Below are 23,866 nucleotides of genomic sequence, written 5' to 3' on the forward strand. Positions count from 1 at the left end.
AAAATCGGAGGCGCCGCCTCATGGCGCTAGCGCCTCCCCGAGCGGCGAGCGGCGGTGCCACCGTTTGTCTCTGCACGGTGACAAACGAGGTCTGTGAATGCCAGGCACGCGAAGCGATATATGTGGCGAGCCATGGGCAAGAGCGGCGGTTCTGTCCTAGCTGGGAGAGGGTAGGACAGCACGCCGACAGGGCCGACGCCAGCCCCGGGGGCCCCATCCCAGCTTTCCCATCGTACCTACCTCTCCCAGCTGCCGCCGCCGCCAGCCCCTGGGCCCCGTCCCATCTTTCCCATCCTGCCTACCTTTCCTACCCGCCGCCGGGGGGCGGCGGCGGCGGCTGGGACAGGTAGGTAGGATGGGAAAGCTGGGATGGGGCCCAGGGGCTGGCGGCGGCGGCAGCTGGGAGAGGTAGGTACGATGGGAAAGCTGGGATGGGGCCCCCGGGGCTGGCGTCGGCCCTGTCGGCATGCTGTCCTACCCTCTCCCAGCTAGGACAGAACCGCCCCTCTTGCCCATGGCTCGCCACATATATCGCTTCGCGTGCCTGGCATTCCCAGACCTCGTTTGGCACCGTGCAGAGACAAACGGTGGCACCGCCGCTCGCCGCTCGGGAGGCGCTAGCGCCATGAGGCGGCCCCCTCCGATTTTCATCCAAACCCGAGCGCGCGTAGCCTCCTCTTCTTTTCCTTGTGCACAACCTGTTCTTTGTTCGCCGGGGCCGTGCGCAGCCGATCCATTGGCAACCCGGCGGCAACCCCCGCCTATTTTCGCCCACTGATCCCTTCTGATGGGCCCCTGAACCCATGGGCGCCTGCTGGAGCACACTCAAAAAGTGGAAGGACGAGGCGGAGGAGGCGTCTTCCTCCTCCGCCGGTGCCGGGCGGCTGGCCTCCGCGCCGCCGCCACCCCACCCATCTGCCCCGGCAATAAACGGCCAGATGGATCACCTGAGCCAGGAAAATAGCCTGGCACACCTGATCCGGCATCCCAGGCTGCAACCCTTCCATCCCTTGGGTGCGATGCTTGCTGTGGCCTTGCAAGCCTGTGGCGGGTGGGAATTGCGAGTAGCGTTGCTGTGGCGCTGCTTGTGCCGGCGCTCAGATTCACCGGTCCCAGGCCGTTGCCAAGGAGCCTGAGCTTGGCATGCAGGCGGTCAGTTTGGCCTGCAATCAGCTTATCAGCCCATCAGGCTTCTTGGCCGCGGCGGTACGGGGCAAACGTGGCTGTGCCGTGAGCTGGAATCTGGAACCCATTACGCCGTGAAGTTGCAGCAGCGCCCCATCCCGCGCAGTACCATCCGCCTTGCCTTTAACGAGCTTACGGTGATTGCCTCTGCTGTCCAGCCGCAGCCCCAAACACCTGTGTGCAGTGCCTGCCTTGGTACTGGTCCGTCAGGGCCCATCCTCTTCCCTTGTATTGCAGATCCAAGCTGCTACCTGCGTCAGTTCGGTTCACATGACCCACATAGCCGAGGTGGCGCTCACGCCCTCGCACCTGGCTCTAGTGCTAGACTACGAGGAAGGTGGCAGCGTTGCAGAGTTTGTGGCGCAGCAGGTGTGCTGGGACGTGGGTGGTGGGCGGTGGGCGCAGGTGGCTTCTTGGCAGCGTCATTCATGAGCGCCTCGCCTGGCCATGCAGATACCAAACGTTGGGAGGCTGGATCTAGTGGTTGATGAAGGCCTTGCTCGTTTTCTCTTCAGGCAGCTGCTGTCCGGCATACATCACCTGCATACGAATCACGTCGCACATAGGTGCGTGCGCTGGAAGAATACTTTTTAAAGCCACTTTCCATATGCCCTGCCGAGTCTTGCGTCTGCAGGGACATCAAGCTCGACAACACGCTGATGGATGGCCAGCAGCCGCCGACTGTCAAGCTCTGCGACTTTCAGGCATGGCTCTTGCCTCGCCTCTCGCGCTGCTTGCCTGTCTGATGCATCTGTTGCTGGGTACCGGAGCCGCATATTCTGCCCTCCAGCTCTCTGTCGCTCAACACCCATTGCTGCCGCAGTTTGCCAAGTACTGGGGAGGCTCTCGGCTGACAAGGACAAAAACTCATCTTGGGACGGCGGTATACATGGTGTAGTGGCAGCTCCTTCCCAGCAGTTGGCACCTCCCTCTCCCTTTGCTGCTGGGTAGCTGAGCCGCATTCTGCCCTCCCCCTGCGTTGTAGGCACCAGAACTCATAGAGAACCGCGCGACCCACGCCCCTTACGACCCAGTCGAGGTGTTGCGGCAACGGCTGGAAGCTGCCCTGTGATGATCAACACTCACCTGCCGCCATGCCCAGAGGCGTCAATGGTGTCGTGCTTGCAGGTGGATGTGTGGGCGGCAGGCATCTGGCTTGTAGCTCTTCTTTTCGGGGCATTTCCCTATGACAATAGGCCAAACGTGGACGACGTTCAAGGTATGTATTAGAGAGGGTGCCTTGTGCAGCATGGCACCACTTTCGAATCAGAGCGCGTCGTGTTTGAGGACCGGTGGGGGTGGCCTGGGGTGGGGGTGGGTTCGGGGGTGGCTGAGGTGGGGGCAGCCGTGGGCGCTGCATCGCGCCTGGGACCTTTCCTGCGTCCCTTTGCCTTCTCTGTGCGCCACCCCACCCGCCCCTCCCCCACCCGAACCCCCAGTACCTGCTGCTCCTTCCCCACTTTTACAAACCCACTTTTTGCAAGCCACTGTTTTGCAAGCCGCCCCTCCCTGGCGGCGTGGTCGTCGACCTTTGAGGCGGGACGGGGTGGGGGTGGGTGGTGGCTGGGTGGCTGGGTGGTGGCTGGGTGGCTGGCTGCGGGGGAGGGCTGGCTGGATGACGAGGTGCTGGCTGGCGGCTGGCGGCCCCATCATGCTGGTGCAGTGCCGCAGGCTGCGCGTTCTGCGGTGCTGTGGGGCCGCGGGCCCCATCACACGCCCCGGCATCATGGGCGGAGCATCCGCACCATGTGCTGCTGTGGGGTGGCGCTGCGGCGGCATGCCGTATCCATGCCGCTGCGGCGCTGCGCACCCTTGCCCATGGCCCAGCTCCTGGCCTGCAGGGCGGCTGGGTTGCTGGTTGTAGGCCTGGCCGGGCATTCGCTGTGTAGAGCCCCTCGCCGGGCGCCGTCAACCGCCGCCAACCGCCGCCATGCGACGCTCTCGGGCTCCACCCACCCCAGCCACCCCGCACCCACCTGCACACCCCAGTCACCCTCAAACCCACCCGCACCCCCAAGCCACCCGCGAACCCCCCTCACCTCAAAACATTGCATGCTGCGTCACGAGGGAGAGTACAGTTTGCCAACAGCCGTAGCGGCGACGTGAAGCCCTGGCTTGCGTGCCCACTGTTGTCCCTGCCTGCAGCGGAGATGCAAATACTGTGAGTGTGAACGATGGCCGGGGCTGTTGGTTGGAGGCGATGGTCTTCTCTGCTGTGGTGTTGCCTCAACTGGTTGCTCTGTGCTCAACAGGCTACCAACCTGTTCGCTGTTGTGACCTGAGCGCTGTTGCTGGCTGCTTGCGTTGCCTGAGCCCCGTTCCACTGCCCGCCTGGCCTCCCCCTCGTCCCTGGTTTGCAGGCATCAGGAGAGGAGTGGGGCCTGGTTTGATAGCCGTTTTGTGGCACCCTACATAAACCAGCTGTCCCCTGAGGCTTTTGATCTTCTGAATCACATGCTTGTGGATGCTGAGGAGCGCATCGACTTGGCAGGCCTCAATGCTCACCCGTGGATGCGCAAGTGAGCCAATTCAGCCGGCCCGGGGCTCAGAGCGCATGCTGACGTGAGGCGCTGCCTTGCCCGTGTGTTTTTGACGTGCCCAACACGGTCTTCTTCCTGCCCATAGGCCGCTGCCACCCCACCTGGAGGCCGCCCGGCGCCGCATCCGCCACTCCCAGCTGATGCTGGAGCGCCGCCTGGCAACCCTGGTTCCCGACCACGATTTGGTGCACCAGCGCACGAGCCGCGTGTATGACCTGGTTCGGGAGGCTGCAGTGGGTCCTGAACACTGGGAACAGAGCCATGAGCGACTGGTGCAGGTGGGAGGGCCAGTTGGATGGAACAGCATGCTCTGGCCGCTTTGCTGGTCCGCCGCGATGTGCACACCCGCTGGATTCAGGGTGCCCTTCCTCGTCGGCTTACACACTCCCCCTTGCCCTGCCCTCGTGCTGCAGGCCTGCCGCAGTTTGTCCCTGGCAGATTGCAGCAGCCTGCCGCAGGCTGTGCGTCTCAACATGCGTCCAGAGGCTGTGGCACGGAGGCTGTCGGAAAGTGCGCTGAGCCTGCTGGACTCGCCGCTGGAAGCCTCGCCGCCGGGCACCCCAACACGTTTCAGCCTGCCCCTGCACCCCATCGCCTCGGATGTCTCGCTGAGTAGCATGATGCCCAAGGGCGGAGACATCCCATCAACGCCGGCCTCGTCGGAGTTGCAGCAGGCGGGCATCAGCAAGGGCGGTGCCAGCGCTGGCGGCAGTAATGGGGATGGCGAGGGCCTGCGCCAGCTGTCTCCCTTTCTGGCCACGCCTACCGAGCCTTCAGGAGCACCGTAGGGTTGGTCTTGGCTTTGCTGGTGGCAGGTGCATCCCCCCCAAATCCTGAAGCCTTAGGTTCCTGTCCCCCTATTTGGGCATGGTTTACAGCTGCCCTGCCGCATCCTTGTTGTGCCCCCTGCATGATGCCGTGTGGTTTGTGCTTCATTGTTACAAGAGCCAGCCCGACAGTACACGTCCAAGCGGGCTGCCGGGTCCTCATTGCAAGTTCTTGTTGGCCTCGTCCCGCTTTCTCAGCATCTCTGCACTGGTTCAGGGCGCGGCAGAGCGGCACGCAGACGAGGTGTTCATCCGCATGGCGATCGGGAGGGCAGCCACTAGCTGAGAGACTGAGGGCTGGAAGGCACAGCACAGTGACAACCCTGCACAGTGGGTGTCCGGCGCCGCCTGGCACCCACCGCCTGCCCACCCTCCTCTTTGCTCCCGGTTGCTCCCTTGGCTCGTGCATGGCTGCTCTCACCTGCCAGGTCCTTCTCCGTCCGCCGCTCAAAGCCCACCAGCCAGGTGCCGAAGCTGTAGCCCGCGCCGCCCCACAGCACGTGGAGCCAGGGATCGCGCATCAGCGGCAGCTTGCGCACGGCGTTCACATACAGCTGCACCCCCACCCCCAGGGCCGCACCGAAGGCGGGGATGGAGAGTGCGGGCATGGCTGGGCCCCTGCTGCTGCCCGCTGCTTCAAGAAAAGGGAGACAAAAAATTAGGTGCGCCCCAACTCGAGCTGGCACGCACTAGTGTCCCGCCCCTTCTCCGCCCGCCCCTCGGTGGAAGGAAGGAGTGGCCAGGTAGGGTATGATGCGATTAAAGAGCCTGCGATGTGCCACCGGGGTTAAATGAGAAATAGCAAGACAGTGTTTCTGGCCCTCGTGGCAGCTTTGGCGATGGGCGGGCGATGAGGACTGCTGTCGCGTCCAAATTTCGCCAATCAGCTGGCGATGGCACATTGAGGATTGGCGAAATGCGGGGGAGCCACCCTTGCGCCTGGCACAGCGCAGCGGCCACATGCGGCGCCGCTGTTGCTTTGTCGGCACTTGCCTCCCTTTGGGGGGACTGGGGGCGAAGCCCCCAGCAAGCTGGCGCTTGTTTAACACTATGGAATGAAGTTCCTGAGGAAAATTGGCCATTTCTCCTCAAAATATTGGCGATGTCAGTCATGGGGGCTGGCGACGCGCTGGCGATGTCGCCCCGCCGCCTGCCCTCATTTAGCCAGCTCTGGCTGGCGATGGCCTTCGGCCAATCGCCAGCCAGAGCCGTTTTTTGGCCCGATTTCGCCAGCATTTGGCGATTTCGCCAGCTTTCAGAAACACTGTAGCAAGAGTATAGGCTGCTGACTCAGCTGGCACACACGCACAGCACGTAGCATCGGGGGGGTGGTAACCCACCCGCCTTGTTACAACCCGCTCAACCTTAAAGCCAACCAGTTGACCCCGCTCCGCAAGAGACTCGTGGCTCCTAAACAATGGACACCACGGTGACGAAGCTGGCAAACAAGGTGCTGGAGGCGGTTCCCGGCACGCCAGAGCATGCCATCGCGAAGCAGCTGGAGACTGGTGGGGACATCAGTGTTGAAACGGGCGAGCCCCTGGATGACTCGGGTATGCTCCCTCGTTCGAGTCACTGCTCGTTCCGGATGCCAGTGCCCTGCCGCTCCGCCCCAGGGTTGGCGGATTCATTCAATTCAATGATCAATCATTCAATTCAATGATCAATCATCATTGATAGATTGTTCAATTCAACAATTCAACAAAACCTGCAGGCAAGCCCATCGAGCAACGCCCGACGGCGGCTCCGGCCCACAAGCCGGTGGAGGACGAAATCATGAGGAACACGATCCGCGCAAAGGCCCCGGGGCTGGACACCCCCCACCCGCCGGATCCAGACGCTCACCCCCTTCAGTTCAGGGACTTGCACACCGCCGACGGTGAGGCAGCTGGTGCGTGTCAGGAGCAGTTTTGGCAATGCACTGCTAGCACCCGCGCTCGTCCTGCCTCACAAATTCCTGGTCACTCGGAACGCGCTGGCTGCTCCCACGCAGATATCGCATTTGGGGGGCAGCACAAGTAGCTTAGTTTTTTTATTTTGAAAGGAGGGCGCCGGCGCTGTGGTGGCGCGTGGCTGGCATCTCATGCGCATTTGCCTCTGCATGTTTTTCGAATCCCCGCATTTGGAATGTTGAGCCCATGTTCTCCAGTGACAAACGAGGGGAAGCCTTGCCGCTGGTAGAGGACTTGGTCGGAAGCGTGGTCGCCGGGGCTCGCCCCTCCAGCCCAGAACGGTACCGTGCCTCCAGGCAGAGAAACACGTGCACCCGGGCCCCGCCCTCGACCGAACTCGGGCACTTGTGAGTCGCACCGCAGACCCCACAGCGGTTTTGAAGTGTCTACATTTGGCTCTCCACAAAAGGGTTGTGCTGGCCAGCTGCCGCCAAACTGCCCCCGGTGTCGGCCGAGGTCTCACCGCCAGGCGGCCGTGCAGGTTTGAAGAGCCGGCCCCACCCGCGCGTCGCAGCAGTCGTGCCTCCCTCAGCATTGCCCAACCTGCACGCATGGCGGCAGCCTCGGCGGCACCCATGCTGAGCGGCAGCACGCCCGGCAGCACGCGCTACCAACGCGAGCAGCTGCTGCCCGCGGCGGCGGGCGATGGGATGGAAATGAGAGTGGACGGGCACCAGGCCACCGTGACCTTGGGGAAGACGGGCGTCAGGTACGTCCTCCGAGCGCCTTGGCGGCGTGACCTGCTGGGCGGCAGGCTGGCCGCGAGGCAAACAACCCATGGAACACCCGCAGCCCCGGCGGTGTTGTCGGGGCGGGGGTTGGCCGCCACAGGCCAAGGCTACCGGGCCACAGCGCCACATGCAGCGTGGAACACGTGGGCAGTCGCCTTGATTCGCCCCCCGCTGGCTGTGAACGCAGCTGGAGCTTCGAGTTCGGGCACTGCTGCATCCCCGGTGTGCGGAGCGAAAATGGTGGGTCAGCGAAAATGGTGGGTGGGGAGGATTTTGGCGACACCAGGCGGGCGGCTGGGGGTGGGGGCCCACCCAGCCGCCTGACCCCTCTGATGTAGTCCCCACCGGGCTGCAGTATGTCGGTTGGTGGAAACTTGGTCTGGGTGGGTGGCTCTGGTGGTGATGGGCTGGGCTCACCCCATCCTGGCGCATTAGCGCAGACCCGTCAGCAGCAGCTTTCCATCCCTCCCCCATGTGGCGCTGCCATTGTCCAGCTTCCTGACCGTGACCTCCGACGGGCTGCCTGCAGTTCCATTCAGCGAGATGTTGTCGGCAGAGGTCCTGCCGCCCATCAGGGGCGTATGGCGGTTGCCGGGCACCCGCCTGCACCGCATGGTGATCTGGACCTTCCGCCGGTCACCCCAAAACGCGGCGTGCTGGCACCCGCGGCAGGTGGGTGGGGTGGATGCATGGGCGAGGCGGGCGAGTGCACCAGCTGGACCAGACACACAGCTGCCGCTGGGTGCCCTAATCGTCAGCCCTCTCCAAGGGCTGCCCATTTGTCGGCGTGCAGCTGCTGCTGGAGACGGCAGCAGAGAATGTGCTGCAGGAGTGGCTGCAGCGCATCAATGCCGCCATTGTGCAGCAGGCACGCAGGCAAGTGGCTTTGCCCGCAGGCTTGTCGGTCAGCCAGCTACACTTGTTTGCCAGGGCCCTGCCTGAGCTTAGCCACAGACACGTGCATCAAGTGATTGCCATGTGCTGCGGCGGCTCTCGTCCATATGCAGGCCCCAACGGCTGCTGGTGTTTGTCAACCCCTTTGGTGGCAGCCGCCGCGCGCAGCAGATCTGGGAAACAACGGTGCGACCGGTGTTTGACAAAGCGAGCATCAAGAGCCGGGCGGTGGAGACAGAGCATGGCGGGCATGCGCGCGCACTGCTCATCAGCATGCCAGCCGAGGAGCTGGCGGGGTACGATGGTGTGGTGGCTATTGGTGGCGACGGGTGAGGGCAGTCATGGCCGCCTGATGTGCCTCTGGCTGGGTTTGCGTGCCAGATTCAATCCCACCCACCCGCGTGATTGCACCCTGCCTTGGAACACGCTCATCCATCATCTCAACTTTTTCGCCAACTTTCCCCGCCCTCATCCTTGTTCGTCTCGTTCCGCTGAACCTTGCAGTCTCTTCCACGAAATCATCAACGGCCTGCTTGAGCTTCGCTCCGTGACCAGCGGCACCAGCCTAGACCAGCATCAGTGGGCCGAGCTGCAGCAGCACCTTGAAGAGACGGCAGCGGCAGACGCCGCTGCAGCAGCAGCAGCGGCGGTACAGACAGCAGTAGAGGGCGGACAGCCGCCGCAGCAGCATGGCGGGGAACAGCAGGTGCAAGAGGCTGCCCAGGCTAAGAGCAGCATGTTTGGTGTGCCGGGCTGCGCACGGCACTCGCAACCCCAGATCGTGCACCACCGCACTGGTAGCATTGCAGCATCGATGCGGGTGGGGCACATCCCAGCGGGGTCGACAGATGCAGGTGGGTGACATGATGAGCTGCACATAAGCGCTTGTGGTGCATCATGGCCTGTATTCCTGAACATAGGCGTGGTTGTGGCCTACTCCACATTGTCCCAAGGGTTTCCCCCATGCAGTGGCCTGCACGTTGAACGGTACACGGTCGGCATTCACTGCCGCTATGCACATAGCGCTGGGTGACGGGTGCCCATTGGATGTGCTGCGAGTGGACACAGGTGGGTCCAGCACTACTGCATTCATTGTGCCCACGTTCGCAGAGTATTGTGCGCTTCCCTGCTTTGCAACTACTGCACCGTGCAAAAATAGTGGCGCGACGTATATGTGGCTGTATTCTGCGCCACAGTTATGTCCTTGAGAGGTTTTCCAGCTCAAACGGTTTGACAAACCTGCGCCATCTTTGGCCTAGCTGGCATAGCACACAGCAACATGCCTACTGGCCGCGGGATGAAGCCCCACTCTCTCACAGATCTTTGAGGAGGTGTTACTGCAACTTTTCTCGCGATAAGCCGGGTGCCTCGAGCACATGGACCCGCTCAAGGCTGCATTTCTGCAGCGCGCCAGCAGGCCAGCACAAAAAGTGCGGTACCCGCGCCTGTTGTAGTAGCACCTGGACGTCGCCGCAGCTTCGCCAGCGTGCTGCTGCCAACCCTGCCGGGGCGCACACCCGCTGTTGAAGCGTGGGCGCAAGCGCAAGCTCTCCAACTTGGCTCCTGATGCTCTGTTTTGTGTGCCTGGGCCCTGTGGGTGTACCATCCCCAGGCCCCAGGCCTGCCGCACCTGCCAACAGCCAGCCGCTGCCAGCCAGGCTGGCAGCCAGCTGGCAGCAGGTGCAGGCAGGTGCCATTTGGGCACTACACCCTAGGCATTCCCACTTGTTTTCCCCTGGAGCCCGCGCCACTTTTGAATCCCCGCAAAAAATTCCCGGCGCTTTGCTCCACAATTTTGTTCGCCGCCTATTTTTGCACGGTGTTTGCGCTCTCACCCGTTGCCACCTTCTCTCACCCCATGGCTGCTTTGTCTATGGCTTATGCGCTGCAGCGAGCGGCGAGCATGCATTTGCCACCTGCATGGTGTCCTATGGCTTCATGGGGGATGTGATGGCAGAAAGCGAGAGCTATCGCTGGCTGGGACCGATGCGATACGATGTAGTAAGTGGGCCCATCTGGCTGGGCTTGCTGCAGGCCTTCACTGCAGTGGGTTTGGGGAATCAACTGCATTGCTCTGATGCTCCTGTGCTGCGCAGATTGGCGCCAAGATGCTGGCCGCCAATCGCAGCTACCGCGTGCGCATTAGCTACCTGCCCGCAGAGCCGGACCAAATAGCAGCGGCTGGCAAGGTGCTGCGGCTAGCAGTGTGGCGGACGAGCGTCACGGTACCCGATGCATATCCACGGCTGTACCGCCTGTCCTGTAGGTTTGCGTGGCAGGGTGCAACCTTTGTCGGCTGGGACGGGAGCATGTGAAGCTGCAAAAGGCATTTAGGGAAGTGAGCTCTCGATCGCTGTCGCGCAGGTGATTGGACGGGCGGTTTTAGGGTGGGCGGTTTTTCGATGGGCGATGACCTAGCATCAAGCAGTTGCTTTTTGTTCTCAACCACCGTTAGCAATGCTCTCGTTTGCACCAGCCGCCTAGCTGCTGCTCCCGAGTTGATGCCCGCCATTGCAGCATCACCCTTGATGCCCGCCATTGCAGCATCACCCTCCCTCCTCTTCTCTGCTCTTCGCTTGTGCAGGCGCGGCAAGTGGGTGCACCTGGAGGGCGAAATGGCTGGGGTCATGCTTGTCGTCATGCCATGCCGCAGCGAGAAGAGCCAGCAGGGCGTGGCACGGTGCGGCAGGACGGCTGTTGCGCCAGGGCTTGCCTGGTGGCTGTTTCTGGGAGGCAGGCTTGTAGGCCCTGCATCCGCCTTCCTCAAATTTTGCCTTGTTCTTGTCTGCTGCTGCCAGATATGGCCACCGCAGCGACGGTTTGATACACTTGGTGATGGTCAAGAAATGCAGCCGCCTGCAGTACCTGCGCTTCCTGCTCACTCTTTCCAGCACAGGTGTGCTTTCTTTCCACTCTAGGGAAAAAAAACACCTGCGAACTCGGCTCCCGCTGCCATTGCTTCAGAAAGCTTGTGCTTCGCATTTCATTCCTAACGCCTGCTCCACCCCAATGCCAAATGCCGCGTTGCCCATGACATGGTATGCCCATGCAGGCTTGGCCGCCGGGGAGCACGGCTTTTTCACTGTCGTGCCGGCAGTGGCGGTGCATGTGGAGCCTGTGGGATTGCGGGAGAGCCACTGGAATGCCGATGGCGAGCTGCTGCCCAACAACCACATCACAGGTGGGGTGGGATGCAGGCACAGGCCTCGCTGTCATGTCCTCATTTTGCTGTAGGCGGTCTGGCTTTCACATGTCCAATCATTGGGTGTGCTGGCTGATCAGCTCGCTCTTTTTTCTTGTTCTTGCAGCGGAGGTGCATCGCGGAGTGATAGAGGTGTTTGCGCGTGGGGTTGAAGTTCATTAAAGGGGCCGTGTGGGGTTGGAACGCATGCAACGCATAAGCGGCCGTCGTCCACAGACATTGACAGGAGGTGCTGCCACCAATGGAGCTGCCCCTCCGTGGGGACCGCCGTAACATTCTCGCATCCTAATCACCATGAAAAGTCCGCACACCTTCTGCTCTTCCTTGGTGCGTAATGTGGCGTCCTCAATGCGCCAGTCACCCAGCTTGCGGCAGCAGAAGCGAGAGCAAGCTCAAGGCTAGGGTGGCGAATTGAGCTCTCAGCTGAAAAGCGCAGCCAGTGCCGTGTATGTGTGACTCCTGCGACGCACCTTGGCACGCCTTGGCACACAGCACCCGGCAAGCAAAGGGCGGGCATGCTGCAGGCCAAACTTGCCTGATCTTCACGCTTGGCGTCGAGAACACCTGCAAGCAGGCGGTGGCATCTGGAAGCGCCACAAGGGATTGCACACAATGGTGCCCTCACCATTTATATTCAGAGGGACAATAAATGGTGGTGAAAATGCGCCTTGAGTACATCGTTACACCCTGCCTCCGTGGCGAAACGGCCGCTGCCCCTGCTTCGCATGGCATGCCTGTTGCATTTGCGTTCTTTTCGACAAAGGGTGCTCCTTAGAATCACTCGAGCCCATCTGAGCCCTTCAAATCTCCCACCTTTGGTCGCGCTATCCAAAGCAGACGATTAGACACTTGCGAGGCAGATTGGCTATCCGTCTTCTGCTCTCCCCCACGTTCTCCCCACAGGCTGCAGACTGCGCCAACAGGAGGGCAAGATAGCTGGAAGTTGCGCCTGCTGGTACTGTGGCAGGATGCAGGCCGCCGCCGATGCCACCCCAGAAGACAGCATTTCATGTCGCGTGTGCCACGAAAGCGATGGGCAGCTGCAAAGCCCTGGGTGCAGCTGCCACGGATCTGTGGGCTTTATCCACAAGCATTGCCTGACTGCTGAAGTCCAGCACAAAAGGGCCAGAGGAGGGCGTCTCTGCTGCACTTTATGCCGCACCAACTACCGGTGATTCAAGTGGAGCCCAAGAGCCAGCAGATGGTAGGAGCAAGTGTCCATCACCAGTGCTCATCACATGCCGTTTGCGTCCTGTCGTGTCATGCAGGGTAGATGCAGCCCTGCTGCCCCCGGTTCCCTTCTACACTCCTGTTGGCAGGGCGGCGTTGAGGGTCGGGCGGCAGGCCAGCATTTGCGCAGCAACCCCTTTTGCCATCATCAATGCAGTCAACAGGCAAGTGCAGCCGGTGGGAGACTGCTCTGCCGCACTTGATGCTGTGCAGCTGCATGCCGCTGCAGCCACACCAACAGCGGGCAGGGTTGCTCTTTCGCCCCACGTTGGTGCAGAGCACGCCAGGTACCCAGCCTGCTCCGCACAGTTCAGCAGAATCCGCTGGTGGCGATGGGCCCGCTGGTGCAGGGCTGGCTGTCGGCAGAGATGACGTTATGGTACAGGCAAGGAACGCAGGACAGAACTGGTTTTGAGTTGCTTTAATATTTTGTAATTGGCATGACAGGCCGTCGATGCCCAAGTGTAATGCATCTGTGTTTGTGTTGCAGGGGCGATCGGCGTCTCCACCTGGACATGTTGCTGGGGAAGCCCAGCGCAGTCATAGCTGGGTCCTGGATGCTGGCGTTAATCGCGGGCTGGGCAGAGGCAAGAACATGTTACAGCCTCTGTGCCGCACCTGGAGGCATACAGCTTCATTCGCATGTGAAGATTTGCACCCATGATCTGCTGCCAGATCAATGCCTGCAAGTTTGTTTGCATGCAACATGCAGGCCAACATCGTGCCGTTTCTTCTGCCAGGGCTGGCTACAGCCTGCTGGACGGCCACCTGGACAGCCCGGCAGCTTGTTACGCTTCTCCAGGTAGCCTGCCCGCTGGACAGCTTCTCATCAGCATTAGGCAACTTGGCCCCTGCTTGCCACTGTGCAGCTGGGCATTCTGGGTTGGGCCTCCATCCACAGCGGTGCGCTGTTTGGCGGCATCGGGGGCGCCATGCGGTGAGAGGGGCGTGAGGGAGGGGTGAAGAGGAGAACCAATGTCAGCAGCTTTGCAAATACGACTCCCAGACGTCGAGAGCTTTTGGCTTTTGAGAAGGGTGCAGACCAGTCGCATCCACGATCTCACAGGGGTGTTGCATGCCATGCGCAGGTTTGTGGGCGCGCCTCTCAAGAGGGCGGCAGCTGTGCCCTGCACTGTCCTGCGGTCTGGCGCTGCTGCGGCGTGCATCACATGGCGATACGTTACAGCGCTCGTAAACAAGAGCTTGCTATGCCGACTGTGGGGGCAACACTGATGCAACCGTGATGCAAACAACTAGCACACACTGGCGTTAGTGAGAGATTCTTCTGCTTCTGCTCTAAACTAAGTTGTCTAATGAAGGCTGACAGCAACACCCTGTGCAATCAGCAACTGCAGAGTGGGCAGCGGGACCCACACGCAGCGGATGTAGTCCTTGCTCAGCTGTGCCACAGCCAGCTCCTGCTGTTTGGCGCTCAGCATCATGCCCACCGCCTCAGCCTGGACCTGGGCTTCCAGCTGGGCCTGGCCTGGCAGCGCCAGGATGGCCACGGTGGAAGCAAACTCGCGCCCCGCAATGCTGCATGGGGAGGGAGAAGCAGGGTGGGGAAGCATGGGCACAGGAATAGAGGCCACCTTCGGGAATGTGCACAATCACACCTGTAACTGATGATGGCGCCCGCCGCCAGCCCCAGCTCCTGCGCCAGCTGGGCGGGCACGCCCAGGACATCTCCGTGTCGTGTGAAAGAAAGTCGGGCAGGCACCGAAACAAAATCAGGGCCGTCGGCCAGCTGGTGCAGGAGCCATGCCACCTCGTACTTGTGTACCGTGGGGCCTGCAGACGCAATGGGCGCAGCAATAGCACTATGGCCGGGCCCCCCCTGCTTTACCGTGCCTTGCCCTACCACCAACCATGTCACTCACCGGCTGGTGCGGCGGCTGCAATCTGCTGCTCGAGTTGAGCGCTATAGTACTCTGGGGCCAGCTGACGGAGAGAAGGGCCCAGCAGGCCAGTTGCGACCCACTCCCTGTGCTCCTCCTTATCCAGCTGGTGTCTCCATGCACGCACCGCATGCAGGCGCTGCAGTGACAGGAGTGTCGAAAGCAAGCATAGGCCAGCGGGTATAAACACCCACAAAACAGAGGCCTTGCTTGCGGCCAGCAGGCACATCACCTGCTGCTCTTCCTTGGGGCGTAGATGCAGTGTGGCATCCTCAATGCGGTCGGTCACCCAGCCTGCGGCACCCTCTGGGCATTGGGGAGGCAACTGAGCTCTCAGAACAAACGCAGCCAGCCCAACGCTGTGTTCTCGTGGCGGTCCGGCAACGCACCTTGGGCCGTGAAACACAGCAACCCAGCCAGCACAGGGCCGGCATATTGCGCATATTGCAGGCCGATCGCTTGCTCGATCTTCATGTTGGTGTCCAGAACACCTGCGGGCAGCAGCAGACGGCAGGCGGCGGCAGGTGGCGGTTGGGTCGCACGGGCGGCCGGGGGGTGTTCGAACAAAGGTGCGTGCTCTCGCTCACCCTTGTGCTCTTGCTTGTGTGCGACAGTCCAGTGTACACCGTATCGGCGGGAGGTAGGAAGTGAGCCATTCTGCTTCAGAAGTAGTAGAAGCCCACAAACCTCGGCGACTTTCTTGGGTGGGTCCCTCGTGAAACGGCCTAGAAAGGAGGTCTCGGAACGGTGGGTGCTTTCCTCCCCGGCTGATGTGGCGGGCGCCGCCGCAACCTCCCCTTTTGAAACTCACGCCTTTAATAACGCATGTCTCATGCATCTGCCAAACTATATTGCATTTGAGTTGGTTGAAGGATCAGGTGGACTGTGCAACCCAGGCGACACCTCCCTGCGTGCCGGCGGCAGGCTCAATTCTGAGAGATTCTGAGAACGATAGCCGCCAAGTGCCACATTGGTGCCGTAGTGCTCGCGGTGCTCCTGCAGCGCAAAGGTGGGCCAGTCGGTAGGGCGCTGGCAGAGGGCACAGCTGCGACTCGCAGCAAGCACCTTGGTGCCAGGCGTGATCTCCTCGACGGCGTGCACAAGCTTGGAGACCTTGGAGGAAATCCTTGCTGGCTTCGGGACCGACACCTGCCAATGGACAAGTCAGGAAAAGTCGGGCTGTGCAGAGCACGGGTGTGCCTTAGGCTACACAGCCTTGCCTGTCATGGAGATGCGAGGCGGCTAGCAGCGTCCAGCTGGATGCCTGTACCACCCTCTCAGCGCCAACCGCCTGCGAGGTGGCGGGAGCAGCGCTGGACCACTGGTAAAGATGCTCCTCAACCCCTTCCGGCCAGGTTGTGCAACAAGGAGCAGCGAAAGAAGCAGCAGGAGGGAGTAGGGAAGAGGAAGGACCAGCGGGAGCCGACGCGTCGATCCGCCCCCGCCGTCGCCGCGGGTGCGCGGCCGCTGCAGTGCCTTCCTCACTGCTTGCAGCCCAAGACCGCCAACAACTTGCGTATGCAGGCACTGTAGCTGTGTATGCGAGCATCCAGTTAACGATTCGCCTGTTTCATCACGTGCGGCGCAAGTTCCTCCGAAAACTGCTACTCGACCTGTGCTGGGCTCTGAATGAGCTGGCCGCTGAAGGAGCTGTACAGCAGCACTGGCTCGACTTTGGTGCTCTACTTGGGATTTATCGTGACGGCGATGTGGGTGCTGCCTGCTGGATCCATGCCCATCTCCCTCCTGCTATACCCATCCTGTTCTGCCTCCTCCTGCCCCCCATGCAGCTCATTGAGCACGATTCAGACATTGACGTGAGTGTGCTGGAAGTGGCGGATTGGCACAAGTTGCTGATTGGCAGAGGCGCCTCTCCCAGTACAGCATGCGGGTGGTGATCCCCAGCGATGACCCCAATGCCCGGTTTATTCGCGCATACTGTCACCTGGGCATGGCCGACATTTTTGGTGCTACGCCGTGCGGCGACGACCGCCTCCTCGTCGATTGGTGGGTGGAAGCTGCTGGGCCGTGGTTGGCAGGGTGTGCCTGTGGTTGAGCGGCCCAGTGACCCATGTGATCATGCATGCCTGGCCTACTCCTCGCTGCCCGCAGCGGGCACGGCAGCTGCACGGAGATTGGGCGGGCAGCGGTCCTCCCCACCGGGGTGCTGGAGTGGCGTGGGCATACACTGCACGTTCCAAGAGATGTGCCTGCCGCGCTGGAGCAGCGGTATGGGCCTACCTGGCGGGTGCCAGGTAAGCTAAAGCTAATAACGAAACACACAGGAGGTGTAGAGGCACAAAGGCTGGAGCTAGGCGTCGGCGTGTGCGCTTTCGTCCTTCCTCGGCAGGTTCATTCATTATGAATGCGCTCTGCTGCTTGCGCTCCGGCCTGCTTGCGCTCAGCTAACAATACAGCACTACAGAGGCGAATTTTTCGTGCGAGGCTTCGATCGCATCGCACGGCAGTCGCTTTGTTGGCAAAAACCAACGCCCGGCAGCTACCCTGTGCAGCAGGCGTGTCGCTGATCGCTGATCGCCCTTCGCTCTTCCCCTCATCTCTCTTGCACTCCCCGCTTGACCTCAGCATCCAGGTGCTCGGTGGCTGCATGCACCTGTGCTTCTTTGCGGCTCGCCTGTGACTCGCTTGAACGTGGTGGCCCTGATTGGGTGCTGTGGCTGTGTTATGTTGTTAGTGAGGCAGTCTTGCAGCCTCTCAAGGGAGGCCCGGGCGTAGGGAACGCTGCGCTGACCCCCCGCCGCCGCCGCTGCCACTGGGTTTAGCGCCCACCCAGAAGCGTTCCGGTTTCTCACTGTGGCGCCACCGCTTGTTTTTCGCACCTGCAGCCGCCCTGCAGCACGACGCCTGATCAAGCTAGGCCAGCAGCCATGGCGGAGGCGCTGGCGGCCAAGGTGCAGGCAGCCGAGGAGGCCGCCGCAACCAGCTCGGGGGCAGCCGTGGAGTCGCTGCGTGAGGTGGTAGTGGGCCCGCATCCCAACGATGCCGAGTGCCTGAAGGTCAAGGAGGCGGCGTTGCAGAAGCTGACCGACCTGCTGGTCAAGCAGGGGTCCGCACCTGCGCTGCGCAACCTCCTGACCCAGCTGCGCCCGCTCTTTGCGGCCATCCCCAAAGCCAAGACTGCAAAGATTGTGCGCACCATCGTCGACAGCATTGCCAAAGTGCCAAACAGCAACGAGTTGCTGGTGAGCGGCATGGGCATGCTGGGCAGGGAGGCCAAGAAGCGGGAAGTCAGCCGCCAACCAGCTACCTTGTCTGCCGCTTCTGCCCGACAGTTGCATATGGACTCTCTGTTCCATGATGTTGCATCATGTTGCTGGGAAAGCGTCCCTCCATCAGGCGCCCTGATTGGGCCGTGCACTCTTTCTTCCCTGTCCCCCGCAGCTGGAGGTGTGCAAGGAGCAGGTGGAATGGGCCAGCTCGGAGAAGCGCACCTTTCTGCGGCAGCGCATTGAGATCCGCCTTGCCATGCTTCAGATGGAGGCCAAGGACTACCCCGCCGCTCTGCACCTCATCGGTGCGTATGATCAGGGTGTGGGTAGCAACATTGGGGTTGGGGCATGGGCATAAGGTGCTGGCTGCTCAGCTGCGGCAGCCTGTCACCCATCCTACCCAGCACGATTGTTTCAACCAAGCCGCTGCTGCTGGCCTGCTTCCACCTGCAGGCAAGTTGCTGACGGAGGTGAAGCGGCTGGACGACAAGCTGCTGCTTGTGGACATACATCTGCTGGAGTCCAAGGTGTAATGGCAGCCTCGGACCTGCAGGCAGTTGCCGGTCTTCATTGCGTCTTGAATTTTGCTGAGGAACTGTAGATGTGTGGCTACTCGCCCAAATGCTAAGCCTAATGCTAGCTCATGCACCTACCCCCTTGCCTGCTTGCTCCATGCCTCCTGTAACCCGCAGGTGCATCATGCGTTGAAGAACCTGCCCAAGAGCCGTGCAGCGCTGACGGCGGCACGCACGGCGGCCAATGCCATCTACATCCCGCCCTCGCTGCAGGCAGACATTGACACCCAGAGTGGCACACTGCACGCAGGCGCGTAGCTGCAGCTCCTGTGCCACTGGGGACGTGGCGTGATGTGGCGCCTGCCTTGGCACTTGCAGCTTCCAGGGGGCCAGCTCAGCAGGATTGGGATCCGCCTGTCTTTACTGTGCGCGCCAGAGCCTGCCGTTGTGCTGCCTGGCCTGCCTCACTGCCTCCTTCCAATGTGCGGCTGCCTGCAGAGGAGAAAGACTACAAAACTGCCTACAGCTACTTCTTCGAGGCCTTTGAGCAACTGAGTGCTCTGGATGACTCACGGGCTGTGGCAGTCCTCAAGTACATGCTGCTGTGCAAGGTGAGCACCTGCTGCACACCTGTGGGCGGGGGCAGCATGCTGTTTTTTTATTCATGCTGTGCTGTGCTCATCTCCTTGGCGCTGATTTGCCCTCGCAAAGGACCCTGGCCCCCCATAGATCATGACGGGCGATGTGTCTGACGTCCCCGCCATCATCAGTAGCAAGGGTGGGCTCAAATATGCTGGGGCAGACGTTGATGCGATGCGGGCCGTGGCCAAGGCCTACCAGGACCGCTCCCTGCAGGAATTCCAGGCCACGTTACAGGTGGCTGTCAAGCGCTGACATCAGTACTGCCTGCCCGGCTTGCCTGGTTCTTGCTGAGGCTGTTCGTTAACCCTCCTGGTGGGGGCATACCAACAGAGCAGTGGTCTTGGGCTTGGCCGCTCATCCCTTGACCCTGAGTGTGTGAGTGTTTCTCGTTGCCACCGTGTCGCAGTCCTACAGCGGCCAGCTGAGCGACGACCCGATTGTGCACACTCACCTCAGTGCGCTGTACGACACGCTGCTGGAGCAGAACCTGATCAGGTGCGGGACTGGGTCAAGAACCGCCAGCTATGAGCCCAATTGCGAATGCACCTGTTGAGGGTCAGAGTGGCTTTCAACAGCAAACAGCAAACTTGAGGACTGCTCCGCCATGGCTGCAGGCTGATTGAGCCCTTCTCGCGCGTTGAGATTGCGCACATCGCCAGCCTTATCAAGCTACCGGTGGCCACGGTAGAGGGCAAGCTGTCGCAGATGATCCTGGACAAGAAGTTCGCAGGTGTGTACAAGCTTTGGCGGGACGTTGGTGGAGCGCGTGTTTGGGTGCAGAGGGCATGCGTACAGCATTGAGGGCAGGCCCAAGCACGCGCTTTTTCCGGTTGGCAGCAAACCCAGTGATCCAGACCATTGCTGTTTCTGACGTGTTTCTGCACCTGTGCCCGTGCTTGCTGCAGGCACGCTGGACCAGGGCGTGGGCACGCTGGAGGTGTTTGAGGAGGCGGCACCCGACCCCATCTACCCCGGCACCCTGGAAACGTTTGACAACCTAACCTGCGTGGTCGAGTCTTTGGCAGGACGGACAGCCAAGATCACGGCTGCGGCATGATGAAGCACCTTGGTGCCACATGGTATCCCGTCCGCACGGGCAGCAGGGAAGAATGTTATAGAAGCTTGCCACCCTGTGGCCCTGTGAGTGCTATCAAGCGTGGTGAAAAGGCCAGGCCAGCAATTTAGGTCCGAATGCCGATTACACAGGAAGCGTGAAATGAATAAAGTTGGTTTGTCGCACACCGTGCGGTACCACAGGAACAAAGTACAGCTTGCAAAAACAAAACTGATCAGGCAGCCGCAGCCGCTGCCCAGGGCCTGCAAACCAAGCCTGGCTTGTGTATAGGCTGCTGCCTGCCGCCGTCAGTGCCACTGCCTTCCAGGCTTCCACCCGCTTTGCAAGGCAGGTTTGGTGGCTGCACTTCCTACTTGGCCTGGAAGTCCTTGAGTAGCACCACGATGGCACTCATGTTGTCGCACCCCTTGCCACACCCGCCGGTGTCCGGAGCCAAGCAGCGGTCGCACATCTCCTCGCAAACCTCGCGCGGTGCCTTGCCAGCAGCCAGCCGCTCCCGTACAAAGTCCACTGCCTGCACAGGATGGGGAAAACGCGCAAGCAACATGTTTTCAAGCATCTGCACTATAGCCCCGCTGGGCTAGTGTTTGCTTGACCAGCCCAAGCAGCAGACCAGCCCCCCCTGACCTCCTGGTTGGTCAGCACGTCCCAAATGCCGTCGCAAGCCAGGATGAGGAACTCGTCGCCGGGCTGCAGCGTCTGGCGCCGGATCTCGGGCATCGCGGTCACCATCTGCACCCAGCAATTCAGGGGGGTCAGGCAGGCTGGGGCGGCAGTGCGCACAACTCTGGCGTGAGTGCCGTCTGGACCATGAAACTGAGCTGACCTAATGCGTGCTGCTCGACAACTGCCTGCTAAAAACAGAAAGCCCACCTGCTCCTCCGGCCCCAGCTCCTTCGTCTGCTTGTACTCCAGATCCCCCAGTGCACGGGACAAGTTCAGGCTGCCGTTGACACGGCCGTCAGCCACGAACCCTCCCGCCTGCAGGGGGGACATGTCACAAAGTCAGCAAAGGGTGCGTCAAGCCTGCGCTTGCAGCAAGCTGCCGTGCCTCCCATGCAATAGCTCAGCCCCGCCCTCCCGTGTACCTTCATGATGCGTGCATACTCCTCCTCGTCCATGGGCTTGTGGTCCTGGGTCATCTCCACGGCGGTGCCGCCGCGGCACAGCACGCAGCGGGAGTCGCCAGCATTGGCCACGTACAGCTCGCCGTTGCGCACAACGGCACAGACGGCAGTGCAGCCCGCCGAGGGGCCCAGATAATCGTCCTGCAGGAAATATGGCAAAGCAACATAGACGGCACGAGCAGTGCAGTACAGTACAATTCAAGAGGGCGGGCAATCAAAAACGCAGGAATGAGGTAAGCCGGCAAATGGGCACCTTGTGCCGGCGAGGCTGATGTAGCAGTCGCAGCAGCATAACAACATGGTCAATACTAATGCGAAAGCAGCGCAGCTAAATTGCAGTGCACCTTCTGAGGCGTTGCTTCCCCCTCCTTCTCATCCCCTGTTTCCACAACAACTTCGCCTGCCTGTTGCCGCGCCGTCGCCGCCTCCTCGTCGCTGCTGCCTGGTGACTCTGCTGCTGCAGCAGCCACAACCAGGAAGATGAGACCGCTTTCATTCATGGCAATGGATGTGCTCTGCGCCAGGATCTCGCAATAACATGCATGTGGGCCCCACCCCTTGGGCGTTGCCGCACCTGCTGCCACTGCTGCGCCATCTACTGCCATGCCAGTTGCCTTATCCTCGCGCTTGCGCTTGCTGTTCCGCTCCGTGGCATCAGTGGACGCGACAGCAGCCCCAACATCCTCCTCGTCTGCACAATATCAAGGTTGTCGGCAACACATGAGCCAACTTGCTGGGAGAACAGTCAACGCAGCTATCAATAATGGGTGCCTGACACCCCCCGCCCAGCGGCTCACCTCCCTCACCTGCTACCTTTGGTGCTACTCCCTGCTCCCCCACCTCTTCCTCCACATCTCCCTCAACCAGCTGGACCTGCAATGATGCACAATGTGCGGGCTTGAGCTTACGCACCACAACAGAACGCTGTAACTCTGCCCACTACCAGCGAATGCAAGAGCGGTTGAGCTGGCAACACACACAGCGTGTTTATGGGAGAATTCATAACCAGGACAAGTCAGCAGCGGCTGCAACTCACAATGGTTGTGCCGCTGCGGTTGGACCCCTCCTCCCCCTCCTCCGCTTCCTCAATATCGTCAATCGCGATGCCCCGTGCGCCTGGGCCTGCACACAGCCGCATGAATGCCGTGCTATGTCACACAGCAGGTTGGGGGTTGCATGGCCAAACCTGTTGGCTGGGATGGCGATGCCTGCCGCACCCATTCGGTCACTGGTTACTGCCATCCCCCACCAGGACCTCCGTCTGCATGCCCACTTGCCCCTCAAGTATTATCCCCGCGTGCCCATCATTCCACTGCAAGCAACCACCTGAGCGCACGAGCTTGATCTGAAAGCCGGCGCCGGAGGGCATGCCCAACGCCTCCAGCAGGGACTCGGGAAGCGAGGCGCCGTTGATGACCATGGGTCCGCTGCACCAGGGCACGGCAGAGACGGCAGAGCCGTGCCAGATGAGATAAAGACCGCTTGCAGTCAAGATCGAGACATGGGCATCACCAGGAATGGCAAGCTCAACCGGCAAAGGTCACATGCGCGTCGACGAAGCCTCGCCGCCTCACCTGTCCCCTTCCTCCTCGCTCTCCTTGGTCCGCAGCGACTTGAGCTCCTCACGATGCTCCTCCTGCCCACGCAGGCACACCCCATGACTTACTCACATCTCGGGAGGGCACCCAATAGCCGTGACACACTCCCATCCCGCCCGTGCAACAGGTGGTGCAGCCAACGCCCACCTCCCCACCACTGCCCACCTTGACCAGCAGCTCGTCCATGCGCAGGTACGCCTGTATCAGCGCACGCTCCGTGTCGTTGGCCTGGAATGCCTCGCTGGAGATGACCTCCTGGGACTGCAACAGTACAGGAGGATGGAGGTGGGACAAGGATGGGAGGCTCGTGTTGCCGCCCAGGGTTCCTCCAACAGAGGCACGGCAGGGTGTGGCACCCAGCGAGGAGTCCACTCACCAAGTGATTTGCAACGAAGCGAGCTACTTCGGCTCCGCCATGTCCATCTAAAACTGCGGGGCGTGGTTCAACCTTGGATCAAATCAGTAATGGTGCACAGGGTCACATTGACATAGCAACATGCATGTGCACCTGCAAAGAGCGAGGTTTTGGTGGCTGGGTCGAGGTCTAGCTCGGCTATATGCGCATCCTCCTGTACCATGGTGTGACAAACAGCCCCGGCCGTACGTGATTGAGGCAACTTGTGGAACAGTACGCGCAGCAATTCGCGAGTGCACCGAGCGCAGCAGCGCTCTGCTAGCGGGCGGAGCAGCGCTCCGCAACCGCCACGCCCCCGTGGCCGCACTTGGCTCCTGCACCCACCATGTCTGTGCGCCACCCCTGCATGGCCGCGATGCCATACTTGAAGGAGTCGTTCTCCCCCTCCTCCGTCTCCTGCGGGTCGGCACAGCAGGCGGCGGGGTGGGACAGAGCGGCAGACGGTGGCGGTGGGTTTGCGCCTTGCCAGGCCACCCACGCCGTCCGGTGGGCAGCGATCGCCCTTTGCGCCCTGCCCGCAGGCACACGGCAGGCGCGCCCACAGCCCGGCCGGGCGCCCTGGTCGCCCCTCCTGCTCGCCTTGTCTCGGACCGGGCTGCTCAGGTAGGCGCCCATGCCGGCTGGAAGCGCTGCTCACGCTGCTGCAAGGCTGGTGCCGAACAGCAGGGGCACCCCCCGCTAGGCCTGCGGGCTCAACCCTGCCTTGGCTGGGCGCTTTGTGTCTGACTTTAGGATGCGAGTGTGTCCACGGGGCTGTGAGCGCTGCAAGGGTCGCATGCTAGACCACCCGCCTCTCTTCTGTCCA

The 23,866-nt window shown here is 61.4% G+C and overlaps 6 protein-coding genes across 6 annotated transcripts; 3 read left to right on the plus strand and 3 right to left on the minus strand.

The window, feature by feature from the left end:
* Positions 1–1,455: 1,455 nt before the first annotated feature.
* On the plus strand, positions 1,456–4,513 carry CHLNCDRAFT_59084 (hypothetical protein; the record flags this gene model as incomplete). The annotated part of the gene is made up of 7 exons (XM_005843782.1): positions 1,456–1,554; positions 2,171–2,224; positions 2,314–2,404; positions 3,331–3,346; positions 3,546–3,704; positions 3,811–4,003; positions 4,139–4,513. 7 exons carry the CDS (start codon positions 1,456–1,458, stop codon positions 4,511–4,513), a joined length of 987 nt encoding a protein of 328 aa, XP_005843844.1.
* Positions 4,514–4,711: 198 nt separating this feature from the next.
* CHLNCDRAFT_139659 (hypothetical protein) lies at positions 4,712–5,160 on the minus strand (the record flags this gene model as incomplete). The annotated part of the gene is made up of 2 exons (XM_005843861.1): positions 4,712–4,755; positions 4,974–5,160. 2 exons carry the CDS (start codon positions 5,158–5,160, stop codon positions 4,712–4,714), a joined length of 231 nt encoding a protein of 76 aa, XP_005843923.1.
* An 809-nt stretch (positions 5,161–5,969) lies between these two features.
* On the plus strand, positions 5,970–11,493 carry CHLNCDRAFT_54812 (hypothetical protein; the record flags this gene model as incomplete). Its single annotated transcript, XM_005843783.1, has 14 exons — positions 5,970–6,060; positions 6,267–6,431; positions 7,066–7,213; positions 7,730–7,907; positions 8,029–8,135; positions 8,243–8,458; positions 8,634–8,983; positions 9,099–9,197; positions 10,021–10,130; positions 10,226–10,395; positions 10,714–10,809; positions 10,928–11,025; positions 11,182–11,310; positions 11,438–11,493. The coding sequence occupies 14 exons, from the start codon at positions 5,970–5,972 to the stop codon at positions 11,491–11,493; spliced, it is 2,013 nt and encodes a 670-aa protein (XP_005843845.1).
* Positions 11,494–13,727: 2,234 nt separating this feature from the next.
* Positions 13,728–16,008, minus strand: CHLNCDRAFT_59085 (expressed protein; the record flags this gene model as incomplete). The annotated part of the gene is made up of 6 exons (XM_005843862.1): positions 13,728–14,097; positions 14,178–14,352; positions 14,442–14,598; positions 14,692–14,753; positions 14,849–14,950; positions 15,945–16,008. 6 exons carry the CDS (start codon positions 16,006–16,008, stop codon positions 13,872–13,874), a joined length of 786 nt encoding a protein of 261 aa, XP_005843924.1. The 3' UTR covers positions 13,728–13,871.
* Positions 16,009–16,958: 950 nt separating this feature from the next.
* CHLNCDRAFT_56351 (hypothetical protein) lies at positions 16,959–21,088 on the plus strand. The gene is made up of 13 exons (XM_005843784.1): positions 16,959–17,052; positions 17,306–17,662; positions 17,862–17,994; positions 18,143–18,216; positions 18,382–18,514; positions 18,703–18,815; positions 18,934–19,080; positions 19,253–19,341; positions 19,461–19,576; positions 19,752–20,435; positions 20,549–20,653; positions 20,795–20,902; positions 21,010–21,088. The coding sequence occupies exons 2-10, from the start codon at positions 17,348–17,350 to the stop codon at positions 19,901–19,903; spliced, it is 1,272 nt and encodes a 423-aa protein (XP_005843846.1). The 5' UTR covers positions 16,959–17,052; positions 17,306–17,347; the 3' UTR covers positions 19,904–20,435; positions 20,549–20,653; positions 20,795–20,902; positions 21,010–21,088.
* Positions 21,083–23,786, minus strand: CHLNCDRAFT_59087 (hypothetical protein; the record flags this gene model as incomplete). Its single annotated transcript, XM_005843863.1, has 12 exons — positions 23,641–23,786; positions 23,386–23,457; positions 23,155–23,215; positions 23,023–23,075; positions 22,812–22,907; positions 22,623–22,684; positions 22,375–22,475; positions 22,085–22,170; positions 21,855–21,921; positions 21,623–21,739; positions 21,393–21,505; positions 21,083–21,189 (listed from the first exon to the last, which is right to left on the minus strand). Coding segments are annotated over exons 1-12 (969 nt in total), but the record flags the coding sequence as incomplete, so codon positions are not given.
* Between the last annotated feature and the right edge of the window lie 80 nt (positions 23,787–23,866).

Source organism: Chlorella variabilis (assembly GCF_000147415.1).
Source record: "Chlorella variabilis unplaced genomic scaffold CHLNCscaffold_26, whole genome shotgun sequence".
NCBI lineage: Eukaryota > Viridiplantae > Chlorophyta > Trebouxiophyceae > Chlorellales > Chlorellaceae > Chlorella > Chlorella variabilis.